This window comes from Mycetomoellerius zeteki, unplaced genomic scaffold (genome assembly GCF_001594055.1).
Source record: "Mycetomoellerius zeteki isolate Tzet28-1 unplaced genomic scaffold, Tzet1.0 scaffold140, whole genome shotgun sequence".
NCBI classification, from domain to species: Eukaryota; Metazoa; Arthropoda; class Insecta; order Hymenoptera; family Formicidae; genus Mycetomoellerius; species Mycetomoellerius zeteki.
Window position 1 is genome coordinate 228400 of NW_017256341.1, and position 22390 is coordinate 250789.

The following is a 22390-nucleotide window of genomic DNA, read 5'->3' on the forward strand; positions in this document are numbered from 1 at the left end:
AAATAATTAAAATAATAAATTAAATATATTTTTTTCTTTTTTCGTGATTTCCTGCGAAACAAAGCAAAAAGGAGCATATGTCTATAGGACTTTTTTTCTTAGTTTTTTACTCCTCTACACGCTCCCGAAGTTTTGCCATTTAATTTGGAAACACCCTGTATAATTGAATATGTTAAAGGTATTACGTGTTTGTTCTGTACAAACTCTTCGCTGTTAGATATAATCGTATTATTATTGCAACGATAATGCGCGCAGACAGTTCTATCTTTTTCTCCATCCATCTCCCGAACCTTATTACAAAATTATCCACAGGCGTAAAGTCTTTGTTTATCCTGTGGCATGCTAACCCCATTATCCAGTACGTTAAACACAATAAGAACACTCCCACGAAACGTGTCGCAATTGTAATTACAGGCACTGTTTCGAGCATCGCCATTTGTGCAATCGCAGACGAAGAAGTTTTTACGTCGAATCGATTGCAACAAGAAATGTAAGAGATTCATATATACAACCGTATAGTACATACATACTCATCCGCAAAAAAGAACTACTGTAACATTACACTGACCCGTTTTTTTTTTGTGAGTACATAGGTCGTCTGAAAAGTTTTGAGCCTCAACATGAAGATGGCATTACTCGTCAAAACAATTTTGGTACTATAATCGTACATACTTTGAAAGATATCTGCGAAAATTGTAGCTACTTCCGGCGCTTAGTTGTTGTTTGACAGTCATTTGTGCCAGTCAGTGTCAATGTTTTTGTAAAAATGGAAAAAATCGAATATCAGCAGTCGCCATGATAAAAATTCACGAATTGCGGTTCGAATTGATTGACCATCCACCGTATTCACCAGATCTGACCCCCAGTGACTTTTTTCTGTTTCCTAGGCTCAAAGTTTGGCTCGGAGGACAGAAATTTTCATCGAACCAGGTCATCGCATCCGTAGACGCCTATTTTGCAAAACAAGACGCTCAGTATTATTTGAATGGATTAAAGGGATGGGAGCATCGCTGGAAAAAATGTATCGACTTAAAAGGAGACTATGTGGAAAAATAAAATTGAATTTGACCGAAAAATTACTTGTTTCTATGTTAGGCTCAAAACTTTTCAGACGACCCTCGTATATTTGAATTTTGACCGGAATTAAATTTTGCGCTAATTAACATACCGATCTTATCGATGCCACAAAATGTATGCGAGTCATTCTGTCATTCCTCTTTCACGTGATTTCATTCGCAACAGTCGTCTCCGCAATCATCATTTGTCTTCGTACTACGCACTTACGAGACTCTTCTTCTTCTTCCTCCTCGTCCTTCCTTCCTCGATGAATATCTATCCCAAATTGGGACACAGTACCATTCTGTGACATTCGTGAGCGTGTCCGACAACTCTTTATTACTTGCGTGGGGTGTCCAGAACACTCCAGCCTTATATTCGTTAAATATATGAATACTATTTATACACATATTTTATTATACATTTAATTTAAATTGTTTCACAATTTAAAAAAATGTTTGCATTTATCTCTTTATCCGAGGGATGTATAAAACACTGTCAATCTTTATTTAAGTATAAATAATCGAAGAAAATAATGAAAATTGAAATATAATTTTAGAAAATCAGAAATACTTCATGCGAGTAATTTATATTATAAAACTACGCGAGTGATGTAGGGTTAATGCGAACGATTGCGAAATGATAGTACACTCGTACTCTCCATTTCTTCTTGTACTCGTACTCTATGTTTCTTCTTTTTCCAACTATTAAGGAATTAATCGTAGAATTACAGTTAAATCTGAATCCGTTGAATCCAGATAAAACCGGGCCTATATGTGTTCGATAACCGTTATATTTGTCAGATCGGTGGCGTGATACCCGCAAAATCAAGGTCGTTACTTTCGCGAATCTTCGCACCAACGAGAGTGGGTGGACATCAGACGAGTCCCAATTGATCAATCGGTAATGCCAGCTGGTTAAATAAAACGACGGAAAGACAACCTTACTCGAGGGTAGGATTATCTGTGTTTTGTAGACCGATCGCGAATTATCGGGTTTCTCTTCTCTCTTTATCTCTTTGCATATTGTCGAGCAATTTGTTATCATAAATCTTTTATTATTGAGTCATTCCATTAACGAAGCATTATCTATTTGCGCGTTCAAATTTTTAAACGTCTGGCATTTTTTATCTGTCTTGTGAAGCAAATTAAAGTATCAATGGCTTACTTAACGTATATATGTATACGATTTTCCCAATTCCTCTCTCTTTTATTATCAGCCGAATAATTATCCAAGTAAATAATTATTCGAAAAGGAAATAATTAATTTTTTACTCTATCAATTGTACAACCGTTTTTATCTCTCTCGTAATAGTTTTTAATTATATTTCGCTCTTATCGTATATTTTGTCAGTTCACCAGCGTCTCCTCCTCTCATTTCCGCTTTCTCGATTTTTGCTTACTTCCGCAAAATTGCGTTATTATTTGTTACAGTTTTTAGACACGGTCGTGCTAGTCACATTTGCGTTCCGACACGCCGGATTATAAATCGCTTTGTGATTTTCAGCGTAACGTAACTTTCGCAGGATTGAACTTGTCTCCTTTTCTCCTTCTATCTCGCGTTTTGCTTTCTTGTTCTCTCACCCACATCGGTGGACGGTGAACGGCGCGGCGCGGCGCGGCGAATCAGCTGGGCACGCACGAGCGCGAGCGAGCGCGCCCGCTTGAGCGTGACAACGCGATTGATTCGCCGACACTGTCAACGGCCTTGCCACGCCGTAGACACACCGGTTTTCCTCGGCTTACCCAAGTTGAGCAACCAAGTGGGCGAGGCCCGTGTTAGGACCAGTTTACAGTTACGTACTTTGCACGCGCGTAGGAACGACGTATTCACAATTCTTTTATCATCGGACACGATCGCGACGTGTCGAAGGCAGTCGAAAGCACGAGAAACGAAGCGAATGCAAAACACGATTCTCACGGACATTTCGCGTCAAGTCAGTTTGTGTGTCTGAGGTTTCTTTCTTCTACCTGTTATACCAAATAGGCGCGCACTCGTTTCGTCTCGCTGATCCAAAACATTTCAAAGGCCCTTTCAGATATCTCGCGATCGTGTGAAACTTGACGGTCTTATCTTATTATGCTATTGCAGCTTTTACATCCAGCTGATTGTTTCCGCTTATCGATAAATTTCGTAAAAATGACAATTGCGCTCGGCTGTTGAACAGTTAATAAATTTCGCGAATTGTGCAGCCGTAGGCGATTCAAGTGGCACTCATGTAATTCCTGGAGAACAGAATGACGTTGCGCATTATCGAACGTACTTTCATCGATCATATCGCGCGAATGCCGGGTTTCACTAGCAGACTCGGAGAATCCCGGGGAGATAGATGACTTTCCGACCTAAGATCGATCCGGGAGAAAGTGCAGTCTACGTCGATGTCGAAATGGCTTATGTAAAACCTACAGCCGGTTGACGAGGCTTACTTAGCCCCGGGATTAGTCGCGATTTTGTATCTCGACTTGGCAGAAAAAAGAAAAAAAAAAGAGAATTGTGCTCTTTAAACTGAAATGTTGACGTACGTACGTTTATTTGCTGGACAACGATGATAATCGGCGGGCAATATTGCGATAACGTTGCTATCCGTTTATCGTGGCCACGAAACGGTCAATAAGTGTTTGTCTCGCTACTACATGCGGGAATACGTTATCTGATCGCTAAAGAACCCGTACGTCGTTTCGCGACACTGTTGATCACTCGACGACCAGTTCTACTAGAGCCCTTAAATGCTTTAATTGCTCGAGATACTTTCACAACTGGAGGTCAAGGTAGAACACACAGAGACGGTCGATACGGCACTCGCGCGGGCGCAGAAAGCGTCTCGATACGCGATTAGAAACAATATTTTTTTTCTCAAATCAAACGCCAAGAAAGGAGGACGACCGAAAGAACCTCCGTTCGTTTCGGTCGCAGAGATATTACGGGATCGCGCTTTATCCTCATCGTTTGAAACGACTACCGAAAGCGACGAACCAAGATTGCGCTCGCGATAAAATTCACATCACCTTGAATTTAAAATAAATGTCGCTGTACGATAAACCTGGCAGTCACGAGTATCTAATATTAGACCCAGAACGTCACGCTAAATCGACGGGAGTCAATTGGAAAAAAACGGAAATAATGATAGCGAAAAGTTTATTCCTCGAACTTTTATCGACGATTCGAAAAAAGAAAAAAAAGGGGGCAAAGATACTTTATATTTCAATCGAACAGTTACAAGATGTGAAGAACTATAAAAAGCTCTTTTCAAAGTCATAATTATGCCATCTCGATGTGATGACTTCGTGATGTTACAAAACTCATCTCGACGCATAAAGTAAATGTTAGTGGATGGATACGACCTCGTTATTGGTCGAAATGCCAAAAATTTTAAATATTAAGCTTTTAATGATACGTACGACTCTAAATAAATTCGTCTTATTAAATTTTTATGAATAACGAATTTATATTTGGAGTCGTATACGTATCATTAAAAGCCTTACAATTTAAAATTTTTGTCATATCGTCTAATAGTTGGTTACATCCACTAATTCTTCTAACTGATACATTTACCTTATGCCATTAAATCATTTCTCATTGAATCAAAATGAATTCTCTGATAAGCGTTGAACATGCAGCCTCATCGTGTTACGATCGCGCTTGATAAGGAAGAAAACTGACTCTCTCTCTCTCTCTCTCCCCTCCCCTTTCTCTCCTCATGCTGTGGGATAGCGACAATAATGTACTTTTATCATCGATTCGGCGTGCGTAAAAAAAAGCAGTCAGGACCTAGGACAACGAGCGGTATGGCACGGCACGCCGAGCATGACACGGTATCTCATCCCCACCGGCGGTTGCCAGCTGAAATTCGCGAGAGCACGCGTCCTTGACTCTTCTCCCGGTCAAAAAGTTCTTTAACAACACGAGAGAGAAAGAGAGAGAGAAAGAGTGCACCAGGTTTAACATTGACTACAATAAAGAGCTTAACGCTCAAGACGTGACGTCGTAGGAAACTAAAATAATTGAGCATCCTAGTGTCAATATTATTGCTACAGTTATGTAACTAACATAAAGATTTTTTATTCTTGTTACATGCATTGATATTCTTTCACAGTAAATAGTATATTGTTAGCGATTGATATAATATAATACCAATATGGATTTTAAACATTGTATAGATGTTGAAAAATGCAGATAAACTTTGCAATTTGACTCTTTTATAATGGAATTTATTATTGTTATTTTATCAGGATTATTGTAAATATCATACATTCACAAAAAAGACATAACAGTAACAACTATAAGAGTGATAACTGTATAGGGGAAGATCACCGATACCGACATACCACTTTGTTTTTAGACAATATTTCTTAAACGAAAGGTAAAGATACAACTTCAAAAATATAAATACAAACTAAAAAGTGTCTTCTATCAGATAGTATAAGCAGTTTTCATAATACTGTTTGCAATTTTGCAATAATTAAGTTTTTCGTAAGTTATGCAAAAATGAGCGTCTAACAAAATGGACTCCAAAACTGACATAGTAGGCAATATAAAAAAAATGCCAACATTCCTATTCTATAAATAAAAATATATCCTATTCTGTAAAGAAAACTAATTTATGAAACTATAAACATTTAAAATGACATAATATTATCAATAATACAGTCACCATTATTTTAATTACGCAATTTGCAAAAGAACACCGTAAGAATTTTCTTCTCGGATTCATAGAATTTGTTTTTAGCTGATTTGGTATAGAAATAAGCCACAAATAAATGAAAATTATGAGTTTGTCAGTATCGGTGACCTTCCTCTACCAATTTTATATGTAGAATTAATAAATATTTAAATACTTGATATTTATTTATGGTAAATAAATATTTAATTAATAGTTCTTGATGAAATAAATATGTTTGCACTTTCTGAATATTCAGCTAATATTATTCAAATAAATATTTATTAAAATTTAGTACATTTTTCTCAATATAGTTATTGTAACTATAAAATAATTTATTCAAAATACGTGTGTACTACACGCGCGTGCGTATATTAATTCTACATATAAAACTTGCAAAGCTGTCATCTTTAAGTGCACTATATTTCTTTTTGAATGTATGAGAAACATAATCTGTTTTACAAAAAATTTTTATTATATTTATCCTACATATAATTTTTTTGGTAGGAATCTCTGTTGTTTATCTCGTCAAGAGCTCGGTATTTCCATTGTCACGAAAGCAGAGAGGAAAAAAAATAACCATTATAACGTCATAAGTCGTACTGTATGATGAAAAGGAGGCTCATTTCAGTCTGCCATTTGTGACGTCACAGTCGTCGCGTCGAGAACTTTGGCTGCGATATTCATTGCCAGTTCTGGAAACCTATAGTGTACGTAACGTATATTATGTATAGATTTTCAGTACCGGCAGTGAATATCGGAACGCAGCCTTTATTATCAGCCAGACACCCGTCAATCCCGTTTATCGAAACTCTTCGACACGAGGACGGTGCGACGAGACATACCTCAGTCGACAGCGAGTCCGGAATGTCTGTCGGCAGAATGACAATTCCGTTCCACCTACCTACCTACCTACCTACCTACCTACCTACCTACCTACCTAATGTGCCGTCCCTCCTAATGACCTCTGTGAACTATTTATACGTGTCCCGCGCTCGATACGAACGGTAACCGGCACGGCCGGTAACGGCATCCCGGACGGACGGTCGATTGTATTTTCGCCTTTATACACGGGCATTATACACGACGATGAGTAGGTACCCGTTGCCGTAGGAATCCGAGTCGCGCGCGGAATCCCTAAGTTTCGCGGACACGAGCGGCATAGTGCACGATCGCACAGGAATTATCTCAGCGTTCTCAGGCGAGAAATGTGTGATACTAAAATTGTAGTTTCTCTCGTGCGAAAACTGTCGGGTGCGATAAGAATGATCTAGAAATTTGTGGACGTTTTCCCGTCGTCCGTGCGGAATTAAATTTCCCGTGAGCAAATTTTGTTTCTTCCGCAGGAAAGATCTTGTCGCGCGTCAGATCGATAATCCGAATTAATTAAGAAAACAATCCCACTTGACTGAAAGTGGCACATTATACGAGTAAAAATATATCTCTGACTTACACAATTCGTAACTATAGATCGGTATCATACGCATTTCGAAATTACTGTAAAGAGAAACAGGAAGATGATACGTACTACCATTTGAAGTTGCTTGGGCCACGTGAATTGTTGGTATAACGGTAGACGATATTCATCATAGCTAATGGATTAAGTAATATAGGGTCTGCCGAATAGTTCAAATTGAAAAGTGGCTGTCCTTTTCCAATCCTGTTCCTCGTTGCTAGGCTTGTATTAATCGGAGGGAAGGGTGTCGTTCTCAAGTTATTCAATGACTGCCACGTCAAACAAGGTCGTCGAAACGGTAGTCATTAAGGATTGTTAAAATTGCACATAAAGCCGATGTGGCCTTACAAGAACAATACATGATACGCTTCCTTAGTATAGTTCTTTTTTATTTCTGATCGTGACCTTGGGTGGAGAAGTTCCAACGTTATTTCTAGTCGAAAATCTCTAGAGATTGCAAAACGTGCCAAATCTAATACCAGAGTAACTCAAAGTATCTAATTTAAAATGAAAATGTCGATAAGAATGTCGAACCGAAAACGATTGCACTTCAATCAAATTTTAAGTCCTTACACGGGAAGAACAAAAAATTTTGCAAAAAATAATTTTATTGGACCAAAATATTTGTGTAAAAACATTTTCTACGTATCATTCATCAAAATAATTATGTAGAACGCTCAAATTGATTAATATCAAATTTTTTTGCAGCATTTTTGAGATCATGCTTGAGATTTTTTTATGATAAACAATACTGTACAAAATTTAACATTCCAGTAATCAGCTTGAGCGTCCTACATAATTATTTTGATGGTCCGAAATTTACTTTCAGATCTGTATTTATTAGGTAAATTTTTAGGTACTTCAACAAAATCATCGTTTCCTTTACAAACGCGTACTTTTTCTATTCCTCGAAACAAAAATCGATTCGATACCGTTACATAAAAAGGATAACTACATCTGACTTACGTTGAGTGTGAAAAAAAATTAGATAAATTCATTGAGTTTCGATATAAACGGCTGAAGACAGGATCGCGGTAATTTATCATGTTTCGAGAAAACAATCAATTACGCGTTATATTGGCAAGAATTAATAGCAACGTAGACAAAGAGAAGAAAGACGACGGTGAGCGTTTCCTATATATCTACGTAGCGTCGATGTCATGGTCGCTGACTTATGTCATGCGATGCCTACGCGCCATCATGTGAACGGAATCATTCTGTTTGACATTTTGTTATAAAAACAGTTACAACTGATAACCGCGAAGCCGGCAGCAGACCCGGCTGAAGCGATAAATCCTCCCTAATGACACGCGGAATCTCGACGCGTATTATTACGTTACCATGTACCGAAAAGAGATTATCAATTGACGGAACTGTGAGAAGACACAGGACCGGGTATTCATACAATACGGAGAGAGAGGCGATCTCTTAATTATTATCAAGAAATATATACGCGGTGAAATATTATCAGAAATGATATAATCAGAAATCATATTACTAGGCAATGGCCCTGACTCTGCACGCGCGGCAGATAATATCTGCAATCTGTGCAACACGAGCGGGATGTTGCGTGCATAGAGAATACTATATATGTTTTTAATTCTCGGTACGCGGATATATCTAATAAATTTTGTTTCTCCCTCCTCAATTCTCTACATATTTAACAGCGTTATCACAACGACTCCGAATCGACTATCGACGGATTTTTATCCGTTATTGCAAACTTACCGCCGTGACATTTTTGCAATGTAAAATTGCGATACGCGATCGGTCGGGAAAAAAAAATTAAAAAGTCAATTATCGTGGAAGTAGAGGACTTACGTTAATTGTGATTAACGCGTCCGTTCGTTTTTGCGACGAGTATCTGACGATCAGAGCGAGAGCGCGGAAGCGATACGGGAGAGTACGATTACGTCGCTCGTAAGGCCGGAGATCCCTCCCTAACCGTAGTTGTTGCCGGGCGCGCGGAAATATGTATGGCGAGCATTACGGTTAACGTCAAGTTTACGCAACGCGTATTACGTAAGGTGGACGAACGTGTCAGAATACGACCCGGCGGCCCAGAACTCGCGGAAGCGATGCACGCAAATGCCGGCACGTCAAACCGATGCGTTTCGAGACACGGACGTTTTTTCAAGTTCAGATCGTGTACGTCAGAATATTCTTTCTCGCCTCGCGACCGCGCAATTTGCATGATACGCCGGGAGATAATATGGGAACGTGTTACACGATATAAAGATTTACGCTACACAAATAAATTTAATAAATATTGCAACAGGAAACGTTAAAACGATACAAACGGATGGTATAAAGCGGAAAAAGTTGAATAATTGTGTTTAGATCTTGTAATCGTAATTCGAGATAAAAGCAAAAATTATAAATCCGTTTCATTAAAAGAAACGTATTTTTATAAAATTATTTTCGTTTTATAAAATTTAGTGAATAATGTGTGCGTACAGTCGAGACAAAAATCTTTTTCAGCTGTCTAGATAATATAATGAACAAAAAAAATTTAAAAGAAAGTCCTTCCCTTTAAAAGGCAGGAAGAATGAATAGAAGGAATCCTCTTTTAAAAGAAAAGCAAGCTTTCTTGAAGATTTTCTTTTTCCTTCTCTCATACACCGATTTCGATTGCAAGAGACAATAGATTTGTTTGTTTTCTATCTGGTTAATAGAAATACGTTATGGATATAGCCACGAAAAAGAAAGTAGTAAAAACAGTATTTTTATCATTCATATCTTAAACAAAATAAACTTAGCATTTAATAAAACTTTCAAATATACATATTTTCTTCTTTCGTAATATTCGCAGGCAGATCTGCAGATTCATTGCTCGTATCTAAGTCCTTCGATCAAGGATTATGCTGGCAAGCATCGCTAATATATCTCCTCCTTTGAATTCTACTTATTTTGAGAGGGGTTCATTTTGAACTGAAATAATAGCATCGTCACGAAAAGATATATCGCGTGACGTAACAGTGTCGAGCGACCCGGAGCAGTTGCTAGTATTGTGAGCGATAATCGAAAACTTCGTCGCAGTATCGCTAGTAAGATCTGCAACGATCACCAGACGGTATGACGACGACCGTCCGAACATCGGTGCCGACGGTCAAGGTCCGCCATTGGGACACTCGTGCGACTCGTGCATCTAACCGGCAAAACCTTGGTTAGAAAAGCGGCAGCATGCGGAACTAGAAATAAATCTTCCGTGCGTTCTTCGCGCGCGCTGCACACAGCCAGAGATATACATGCGCGCGCGAGCGCACGTGCACACCCGTGAACACCACGCCACACACGCGCACACACACGCGCGCGCGCGCGCCCCACACACGCATACATATACGGTAGCACCACACCGATATTATTTCGCGCGCGTGCAGTCAGGGCCACGGTGACCTTAACTACCTTCCTCCGCACCTCTACCGCCCCCTCTCGTTGTTGGCACCCCGTTCCGGCCCGCTTCACCTCCTCGCCGTCGAGCGATGCTGCATTCGAGGGCACCGGGGGGCGCGGGTAGGGGAAGAGGCACGTGCCGCTCGTGGTGACGTCACGTGGTGTGCACTGCGACGCGATGCACCAACGGCGCGGCGCGGCGCCGGGTCCTCGCGCGTGTTACCGCTCTAAGATCTAGGTCCATGTGCAGACGTATGCCGACGGACGTGGGTATTTTGGCGCGTGCGCGACGTTTTAATAGAATTTGGCTCACGTCGAGCCACAATTCGCAATTTTTAAGGGTTCAGCCTGGATTTGGTACATATGCACGTGGTTGAGAAGACAATTTCGAGCGATTGACGGTGACATGTACATTTGCATAGATCTTTTATTCAAAAACTGTTCGCTTCGTTTCTCATTCGTCAGATATATTACTTTACGATAATTTAACCGGAATTTAGAAAAGAGACATCAATGAAGTAGACTATAAAAATTGTCAGTGCCATGTCTACCTGGACCAAACGATGCTATGCTCTGAGCTATACACTATAAATTTCGACTTCATCCTGATGAGTTGTCGTTGCCCTCCTAGTGAAACCAGTTCTCAAGTTCAATAGAAAAAAAAAAAACAAGTTTTCACGTGAGGTTTGAAGATTTAGTGTCCACGTGTCGCGCAACGCGCGTGCATGACCTTTCGACAAACTTTAATTCGTGCCAATTGCAATCTTCACATTTGAGAGGCTTATGTATGAGTCAATTCCAAGTAAAATCGTAAGGCTCGTAATTTCTTCTCGTAAGAACTTATAATTAAGTCTTGTAAGAACTTATGACCAGAGTTATAGTTCTATACGTACCGTAAGACGTATGATCATTCATAAATATCTGTGATTTCTCGTACATAAATCTTATGGCTAGCAAGAAGCTGTCTACCAAAGAACAAAAAAATGGCGAGGAAATTTTGCTCCACAAAGCGGAGTTTTTCCTTCATTGGAAAAAATTTTAGTTTTGCTGTAATGGAATGTATATCCTTTTAAACAAAGAATTTACGTTAATAAAAAAATTTTGTAACTAATTCTTGACCAGGTCCATAATTCTCTGAAAATCGTCGTATTCCTAGGCGATTTTTATCAAGTGATCGTGATCTCATGCCTGTAAACATTCGCTCGAGGCGTTACGGCTGCAGACACGTGACGGAGACAAAGGAAATCTCCAGTCTCCACCGGTACAAAATGCACTCGATATACTCCCGTCGATACGCTGGACTACGGCACTGCGCACGTGGATGCGCGTACGTGCACGCGTGCGCGCGCGCGTCGAATACGCGGGTGGAGGACGAGGACAGGCGTGCAGGGGGAGCGGGGAGGAAGCGTAGTACTCTGTCGCACTCATTGCACGATGCAATACACTCGGCTGGAACTTCCTGACCGTCCCTCCCTCTTATTCTCTCTCTCTCTCTCTCTCACTCCCTCCCTCCTCTTTTTCCTTCCCTGCCTGTCAGTATCACCGTTCATGGATGCCGCGATATGGGAACGGTGGCATCGTCTCTCTCCTATCTTGATCGAATGACCTTTCTCGCGATGACGAGCACTAGGCGATGAGAGAATCTAGGGAACACCGACGACCTTGGTTGCCGTATTCGTGGAGATATCACCGAGCCGGTCAATTGGGTCAGGTGCGCGCCGATACACAGCAGGTAGGGTGGCCATCTTTCTCTCGGGTGTGACTGGGACAATGGGAATGGAAGAAACCCTGGGATATCCCCTAGTTTTTTAAACGGACGAAACGTCTACGTATATTTCCAATTTCTTTTATTAAGTTTTCACGAACAGTTATTTTTCTATTCGCTGAACGTATCACAACGAAATAAGCGTTGGCAATAACGGTGTTGTGAAAAAGGTTTCGCTTGAAATTTTGAAATTTTAATAAAGCAAGACGACGAAAACGTCACACCTGATTATTTAATCATGCATTGAAATGCGAAACTAAAGAGGAAGCGGAACATTGTAAAGAAACATAAAAGAAAAAGAGGAAAAGAATAGAAAAAAGAAAACGCCCGAAGATGCGATGTTCAGAAAAGAGGACACCGTCCATGGAAATCTGGTTACTCCAAGTTACGTGGGTATTCACGAGTGAAAGTCGAAACCGCATGTATTAGGCTTCGTAAATTACATCGGCGGATCTGATTGACGTCCAATATCGCGAATGACGTGCAAATATTTTCATCTGACGACATCATCGACGCCGATTGACTCGAGATGAATGACTCTAAACGATCGCGGGCCGTTCGCGACCACCGGTGAAAGTAGGAACCTTCGGTGTAAACTGGGTTACGAATAATATTGATCCGAGAGAAGGTGATGGAGGAGGAGGAGGAGGTGGCGGCGATGGTGGTGGTGCTGATGGTGGTGGTAGTGATAGTGGTAGATTTGAGTCGCGTTTGCACGCGGACGTGCACCGTTCCACTGATTCCCCGTTTTTTTTTCGATAACGAATACTTGCCCGTGTTGCACCCGCAATTTGCGCGGCGACGCCTCCCCTTTCAACCAGAGGTTTTCCCGCACTCTAGATATCGATAGGTCGCTACACGAGAGATAATTAAGAGGAAAAAGTAACTGTTGTTGCGATGGGCACGCGAGATTACTTATCTCTACTCGTATTACAAGTCAGATAACGACCGTAGTAACAACAAAGCATCTCGAATGCAAATTGCATCGCGGGATGCTTTCCGTTGAGCTTTCATTAATGTTAAAAGAAATTGAAGTTCATTCCAAAGGGACGTAATACGTAAGATACGAAGAAGGATTAATTCTGATTGATTGAAAGATGAGAGGAATACTTTGCGTCCATTATTATTAAAACAAAAATACAAACGCGAAATAATAATCTCTCTACTGAAGTAAATTTTTTACAAATTTATGATAGTTGGAAAATTAACGTCTATGTGACACACCATGCATACAAAGTAATCGCTTATCTGTTGAAATTTGTATGAAAATAACCCCACACTGAGAAAAAGTTGTAATTAAAAATGAACCAGAAGATTCTGATCACATTAATCACAATTCTGGTTATCTCAATTAAAATTACAATAAATTCAATCATAAAATTCTAATTTACCCATTTGCGATCAGAGTTCCAATTAATGCAACCAGACTCTTTTACCAGTGTAAAGTTAAAAAGGAGTTTCGCTGCCTGCAATTTCGCATCTGCGAAATCTCTAGCGAGCAAGTGTCTAATTACGCGGAGAACGGAAATCGGGCTTACCTGTTCGCTTTCGAAAGTCGAGCAAGCGCCTGGTTCCGTCTCGATCGGGTCCTGGTTGACTTTCGCTCGAATCTGAAAAAGCCATAAAACAGAGGCAGGTTTTAGCGAGTCCGGCCAGTTAGTTAAGGGGCCACGCTCATCTTAGCGGCTATTTCGGGAGCGGAACGCCGCCTTGCCATCGCATCGTCGCGCGCGGAGAGTCGCTGTTTCCCGTGCAAGCGGCCGAAAGCAGCAAAAGCGCGCAGGACTGCCGCGTACCTAAGATTAGCGCGGGGCGATAATACCTCAAGGTCCGGCTTGTTAGCCGTCTTACGAAATACCAAAAAATCGCCGCGCGCGTGTTTACATCCTTGGCTCGGCCGGCGTGCTTATGTCATCATCATGTGCGCGAGCTTGGCACGCACGACGACGAAGATGACTCCGGCCGCTTTTGCGGACTTCTTTCGCCTGTATCTCTGACCGGTCAGGGACGTTGCTGCCAGCATGCAACAACTGGCGCGAATTTAAATCCATGAAATAATCGAAGCACTAGTATTCTCTCTCTCATGCCGATTTCCAGCGATATGTAAAATATCCTATTCGCGTTGCATATAAATGCTCTGCATTTTCATTCGAAGTTTGAAGTCATTTGATTCGAATAGGCTAATCCAAAACTTGGAAAAGTTAATATAAATAGTTATATACAAAATTTTGAGAACGAAAAACAATATGGAAAAATATGTATTCAATGTGATTGTAGAATTTAACAGCGATTGAAATTAGTCATAAAATATAGATAATAATTTATATTAACTTTTCAATAGAGATGCTACCTCAAAATTAAATTCTATTTTAATCCTTAAAAATCGCAAATGCGCATATTGGCGATTTTTAAATAGAAATTCTCGATGTGATTCCAAAGTTATGCGTGACATCTCGTTCTCTTCCTGACCCATTCTTTTCAGCATGTTACATGAAAATTGACCGTTACGAAACGATCGAAAGCGACTTCGTTTTCTCTGGCTCGTCCATTCGAAAAGAGAAAACTAATCCTTCGTCATCTCAAAAACAGACCCGTTGGTCCCATTACTCGCCAATATCGATTAAATCTATCGAGTCCATTATACCGATCAATCAAAAATGTTATTCTTTGTTGTAGTTATTTCTACTATACGACGTGTTTCTTTTGCTAATAGCTCCAATTTACAATCAGTTTCGAAAATATATATATGTTATAAATAGTATATTAATATAAAAAGAATAATATTTCAAAGAGAGAGATAGAGCATTTCAAAATTCGATGAACGGAATTTGAAATCAATATAACTTGTGATGTTATAAACAATAATCTGACGGAAATAGTCTCCGATACAAATTCTATATTTATACGGATACTGTTCACAAATAATTGCGGTAAATTATATTCTTTGTCTGTAAATGGAATCTGTAAATCGACTTTAAACTCGAGTCGCAATTACAATTGTTATTTTTCAATTCTGTACGTAAGAAATATCAGAGAGAGAATCCCAACGGAAAACGAATCAGATCTAATCCAGACGGAACGTGCAACGTGGAAGGCTCACCCTGGTGCCCCACGCCCCAATGTCTTACGCAATAGACTTATCATATTTGCGCGCACGCGTTGGCGTTAATTAAGCTACCACATATTACTAGGCGAATGCAAAAAGAATTAATCATGGAGACATAGCTTCTCGAAGGCCATTAGATTTTTATCATGGCGAACTTGTATTCCCATTGCAACGGTCGCTTGAATGTGTGAGTTTAATGTAAGCTTCAAGGAAGTCATAGTCTTTGTGTCATTAGTGCAAAAAACGTTTTTATCACTTTTATTACGCTTAATGCATAAGAAACTGACGAGCAGCATGACGTCAAATTTATGATATTCAACTTGAATGAACGAAACGTTCGAATGCCAACGAATAATTGGATCGCGCAACGAAAGTTCTTAGACGTGCGCTGTAGAAACGCGAGCTACTATTTAGTAATACTAATTTTCATGAAAATCGTTTGTCTTCGTCTGAAGACTTGACAAGCTGAATTGGGCATGCGTTGATGCGACAGTGTATATTATTCAGAAAGATTAAGGTCAGTGAAGACTCTGAAAGACGACGAGCGAGGGCAGCTTGGTGTTAGAAATAGCGCCAACACGCGACTCTGAAAACTAGTTTCAAAGGTCACGGTAGCGTTTGATAAAGAGGCAGCGGAAGTCGCTAATGCTTTACGGCGATCGCGAAGTAAATGAACTTTTCCAAGTATGCAACGTGTTAATCGACTGTAAAGCGAGGAACAATCTGTAGATTGTTGCCCGACGAGGCGAATTTTTGAAGATGCCAGAAATTTCCTCTCATCAGCAACCGGTTAGCACGTTCAGTGAACTTGTGCGACAATACGGATTATCGACATCGTCGCATGGAGGAGGTGAATGAACACCAGAAAAGGTTACTCACCTTCTTACGTGGGTGTTGTTCCTCGATATAGTCGGGCACTATTCCCTCATCCAGCGTAGTCGAGCCCGGGGTGCTGCTCGACGACGAGCCGGACGTGTTGTAGGGGTAGTGCGGCTGATTGTGCGAGGGATGTGAGGTCGCTGGACAAGGAGAACTTCTCGTCGGTACACCCTCCTCGCTAAGGGGTGGACTGGGAGTGCCGCTTCGCCAGGAAGCCCCGCTGCTGCTACTGCTATTTGACATACCGCCGACTCCCGGTGAGCCGGCGATCATGCCGCTGCCTCCGCCTCCACGACTCCCCCAGGAACCTGCCGCAGATCGAATTCCTTCTACATTCATTTCGGTCCGGCCAATTATCGTAGAAGCTCGGTTCGTAATTCGGTAATTCGATGTCTCGCGTTTAAATGAGATATTTAAATGAGAGGTATATAATATGAACGAAAGAATAAATTATTACTTATTATTTATTTTATTTATTATTACTTATTAAATTATTACTCATTGATACTCATTTTCATTATTTTTTAGTATTTTTTAAGAATCGATTGCTCGCAAAGTAAACGAATCGATGTATAAAGGATTCTTGTTATAGAAAGTAGAAAGGAGAAAAGTACGACGATTCCAAGATTACAAATAAAGAAAAGAATTTACTGTATACCTGCTTTCAACATCTTACACGTATTTTGTGTGAATGTCATAAAAATGAGCACAGTACCGTAATTGTATTGGCAGTGAAGTGGCGGGGGGTTGTGAGGACTGTGAGGTGAGCACGAGAGCGACATAAGGACCAGGGCGGCAGCGCATTCGTCCATGCAATCACCGCGTTCGTTGGTGCGACAACCCTCACGTCCGCAAACCACCCTCTCGCCCCAACCGCTGTATGTCCGTTCGGAATCATTGTTCGAGCTTGGCCGTCGTTTCCTGGATCTGAAATATACATTACCACATGCTATAGACTCGCTAGATTATAGCGTATATGCGTACATCCGCATGCTGCACGGTCGCTCTTTCAAATTGAAAATTCACTATTACCCTACTTCAAACACGATTCATTTTCGCGATAGTAAATTAAAGAATTTCTGATTTTATCTCGATTAACCGAGAGGAATATTACAGTCTCTTCCGCGAAACACGTGTATTCTGAAAACCTGGATGTCCGCCTCGGTTCTCGATAATCGTTTTTTTCAGTGGAAGCAATTAATTTTCAAATTCCCACGTTTCACGGAAAGAGAACGGCGCATATATCTATAATGTCAATCCATCGATCTTGGATCGAAGATGGCAACGCCTTATTTAAACGGTGGTACAACGGTAGATCTTGCAACAGAATACATTGTGACAAAACGGGCCCAAAGTAATTTCCTTAAGAGTTCTCGTCGAATAACAGCATAGAAGGTAATCGACGCCGGAGTTATGGGCGGTGTTTCTGGAATTACGTTTTCCTGAAACCGCATAAAATGATACGTTCTCCGTCTCTCCGTTTCACTTCGGAACGCCAAGCGAGATAGCTGTTGTCGTACGGTAATACCCGGTAGCAGAGAACCTATAAGCCGATATAGTCACTTTTCCGGGAAAGACTATAGATTTCCGCGTAAATACTGCACGTGGAGTATGTACCGTTTGTATATAGACGCTGGTACGGGTCGACGTCGTTTCCTCTACGACTAAGAATGCTTTCTCTGACCGGACGGAGTGACCGAGTGAAATGTGTGTGTGTTCAACATGAATCAACAAGAGATACACAATGCGACATAATCTGTCTTCGGACTAGAGAATTTTACAAGAAAATTGGAAATTAAAAATTGCATTCTCATTTTAATAATATTTATAACTAATATAATATCGGACAAAAAAAATTTTAATATTGAAGCAATACGTTTTCTTCTCAAATTATCGGAATATATCGAGATAAATCAAAACAGAGAAATTAAAGAAAAGGATTGTATCAATTAAATAATCATTAATCGTTAATTTGCTCGATACACACAAAACGCAAATAAGGAATTAATGATTAATAATACAAACAAGTTCGAATTATATACTCTCTAAATCAGTGGATAATCACTGATATCAGTGCCAAGTATGCCATTGTAATCAGTAAATGAAATGTGAGATCCCTATCTAATCTTTATTATATGATCTAACTAATCTTGTTTTAGCGCATAAAGGTATTTTAATTATATGATGCTCAAACATTCTTCCTTTTTTAATTGAACTTCACTGATTATCCACAGTGCCAAGTATGCCACTGGGTAATTAGTGACTATCCATTGATTCAGATTTAGAGAGTAAACGTTAAACGTATGTTTTTAATGGCGATTTCTTTTGTCTAACTCGATATGAACTTATGGTATAGAATCATCAGGGATTTTTAGTCGAACCGAACTTTTCAAGAGAATCGCGTATCTTTCCTCACAAAGGCAGCGGATAAATCGCTGTTGCCGATGCAGCTTTCAAGATGATTATCGTGCACAGCTAGGAATAACGGTGTCTCTCCTGGAGAAGGTGGTGCAGGCCCTCTCGAGCCTACGAAGGACAAAAAAACACTAGAGAGGGGGCGCGAAAATGACGACGTAGTCAAGGCCGTCGTCGCTAAGTCAGCCGTTCCACTCCCGGAGCGGTACATTGAGAGTCGAAAGTGAAACATAGAATGCCGGCTGGCATAGAGAATGACGCACGTACTAGCCGGTATTTCGAAAGCAACACCTCCCAAGCACACACTTCTGCACAGCTGTCCCGTTTCCTCCGCGTGTACCAACCATTATATGTGTCACGCCACTTAGAACTGGCGAGAAGGCAGGCGAAGGTTACTCTTTCGAGCCGATACAGTAACGTAGAAATGCCTCAGGTATTTATCGAAATGACTTTTACGAACCATCTCGGAATCAGTGTCGCTCTTCCTTTATCGAGACTTTTGCCGAATTGACAATTTTTTATTTAAACGATAGGGCGATAAATATCGCCAATTTAAGCGATGATCTTTTCTTGTATCCCGATTCTGTAACTCTTAACGGCATCTTTAGTATCGTTATGTTGTCGTTGCGCAGATATAATATCTGACACAAAGACATCGTCACTTAAATTGATGATATTTATCGCATGATCGTTTAAAAAAAATTTTTCGAATTGGTAAGAGTCTCGATAAAGAAGGAGCAACACTCATCTCGGAGTACTGTCCACTTGAATGCTAAAAGTTTCTTGCAAACCTTCGCGCTCACTGTATTTTTCATTTCTCTGAAGAAATTTTCTTTTTCTTGTTTTTTTTTTCCACGGTCTCCCGGATTCGCGATACACTCGATACACTCGCACGACCGTTGCCCGCTAATTGCGAGATTACGATCGCCTTATGATTGCCACGGAAACGGCAGATTCAAGGAGTTTAATTGGAATGGCTCGAGGGGGGAAGCGAGTTCGAAGCCGTTTACTTTTGAGGTGAAGTCTTACCGTTACTCAGTATACACGAATTACACCGATATAGATTGAGGGATTGCAAACTCGAAGATAATCGGCACACGGTAGTAATTAAGACGAACCGGCACTTCTTGTGCGAGGGAATCCGCTGGCACGTAATTCATCCGGGAGTGCCTGTTGAAAACAAGAAGCAACCGCCGGAAAACGCGTCGTTTACCACTCACTCGGACGAGTTTCCGTCCATTACCAGCCGGATCGGATTTTTATCTATCCCCTTAACCCTGCTGTTCCGCTTGCGTTCTGTATGCACTCGGTACGCTCGACTGCGAATTACGCCTGTACATCTTAACACGATTTCAATCGAACAAATCCGGTCTTTTTTTTTTCCATGTTGCACAGAAGGAGATCCGCGATATTGTCGTATTCGAAAATTGATGAGGAACAAAATCGAATGGAATTGATCTTCTTGAGATTGCCGGTTTTAAAGAAAAATACGTGGATCGTAACGTTGAATACTTCCAACGAACTGACATTGAAAATTTACATATAAAACAGTATGCACGCCTATACCAGTCGGTTTGTTACAAATACACCGTCATCATATTATATAATACTGATTATTCACGTAATATCAATTACTAAGCAATAAAAACTACAGAACATAGTTGAAAAAACGTGCTTTAATAAATGCACGATGTAAGTAACTAATATAGATAAGAGAGCTGTCTGAAAAAAGAATTTTACTCGTTGAGATTTGTCCTCGCAGCGAAGCGGAAGCTTGTCAATTTTGTTTCGCGTGCAAAATTTTACAACAACGAAGAAGAAAATAAACCGGCTGATCACGGTTTTTTCTATTTGTCATTAAATGAATTTTGAATTTACAAACTCGTCAAAATATCCCAAGGTGGACTGGAACAATCCTTCAACTTTTATCTTGGACAACTTTTATCGCGTACAAATTGCGTGCAAGTGGCAGAAAAAAAAATTGCCGTGAGAATTAAGGTTTTGGCCGAGAACCTTTCCTTGACTCTGATTGTCGCATTAATACAACGCTGTTTAACGCGTATACTCACGCCCATAAGTTAACTACGTAACTGCAAGCAACTGCTGTTTACGTTCCCTTGTATACCGGCAACAGACATGTTTACAGCACTCACCACGATATTTCCTGACGAAAACTTATTTTTATTCGATAATGTTGTAATATGAAGCAATCCTGAATCACATTAATAATAAAATATTCGTATATTAAATATTAAAATATTAAAATTTAATATTAAAATAAAATACTCGTGAAACTAATTTCTTTTTAAATGACTTCTGTTTAAATGATTTTTATTTTAAGTTAGATTTTTGTTGTATTTATCAAATAAAACTGGAAACAAAATTTCAGTACAAATATAAGTAGCATTGTAAACTTTGAAATATTCTTTTTCCTTTATTTAGAGAGAAATTGTTTCTCTTCTTTTCATAAAATTTTATTTTTCTAATTTTGTTTTTACTATTTAATATGAAACTTACAATAGCGATAGTATTTTAATAGGCTAATAATTTCTTGTTTAGTAATAGTTACAACATTTATTCATTTTCATAATTTTATACAAATATACACGGAAAGAAGCATTTTACTGAAATATTTAAAGATTTAACTAAACACAGATATGAAAATAATTTTGTTGGGTCATCAAAATAATTATATAAGAAACTCAAACATAATTAGCAATGCTGCGAAAAATTTTAATATTCTAGTAACAAATTAAGCGTTCTACATAATTATTTTGATAATTGAACAAAATTATTTTCAGATCTATATTTAGTTACATTTTTAAATAATTAAACAAAACTTCTTTCCGTGTATGTATAGCCCTAGGAAAAAGGAGAAAATATTCGTTTCTCGAAAAAATTCAAAGTTCAAACGAATATTGACATCTGATCTTTGCACAAGTAAAGTCTGAGGTAACCATAAAGCCATTAGCGGGAACGGCTTTATGGTATATGGCGTATCTATCCGCTATACGACCACGCTATGCGCCGCCGCGCCGATACGTATCGCACCTTCTGACAAGTCAATCGAGCTTGTTGGTGGAAATCGTAAAGTGGTACACACGCCTGCATAGCCGACGTGTACACGCGGTGTTATTAGCATCGTGACATAACGTTACGCAACGCGATCAGTTGGAGGACGAGCGCGTGAGTTACGCGTTACACGCAGTGACAGATATATGAGCTTATGAATCGTTATAAACGTACATCCGCCGATTTCTCTTCTTTTTTCCCGAATGATTATCTCAGGCGCAAACATGAAATTCGAACCGCAAATCATAGATTTGCTTCCACTCGCACAACGTAATGTAGACGGAAGACTGTTAACGGTTCTCCGACAACGAGCACAGTTCGCATCCGCATCCGAGTTAGACTCTCGTAAAAAAAATGTCCGTAGGGACTTTTTTGTGTCTAACTCTCATGCCATTCGGCGAGTTTGCAATTCGAAAAGCGGCTCCACGTTGGTCGCGATTTTTCACGTAGAAAGTTATGCGATAAAGTTTTCCATGAGCGTCAGACTGATGAACCGATGAAGGGATAAAGAGAGTTTACCGTTCTAGAGTTGTGCCTTCTAAGAACAAACAGGTTGAAGTAAAAAATACCATTGATATAAAAAACCAAGTA

At 39.9% G+C, this 22390-nt stretch overlaps 1 protein-coding gene across 1 annotated transcript in view; it reads right to left on the reverse strand.

The window, feature by feature from the left end:
• Nucleotides 1–22390, reverse strand: part of Glut4EF (Glucose transporter 4 enhancer factor) — a 96912-nt gene that overhangs the window by 15938 nt on the left and 58584 nt on the right. The window contains 3 exon segments of the mRNA XM_018462427.1: nucleotides 13866–13937; nucleotides 16313–16620; nucleotides 17028–17239. Coding sequence (XP_018317929.1) covers nucleotides 13866–13937; nucleotides 16313–16620; nucleotides 17028–17239 — 592 coding nt within the window.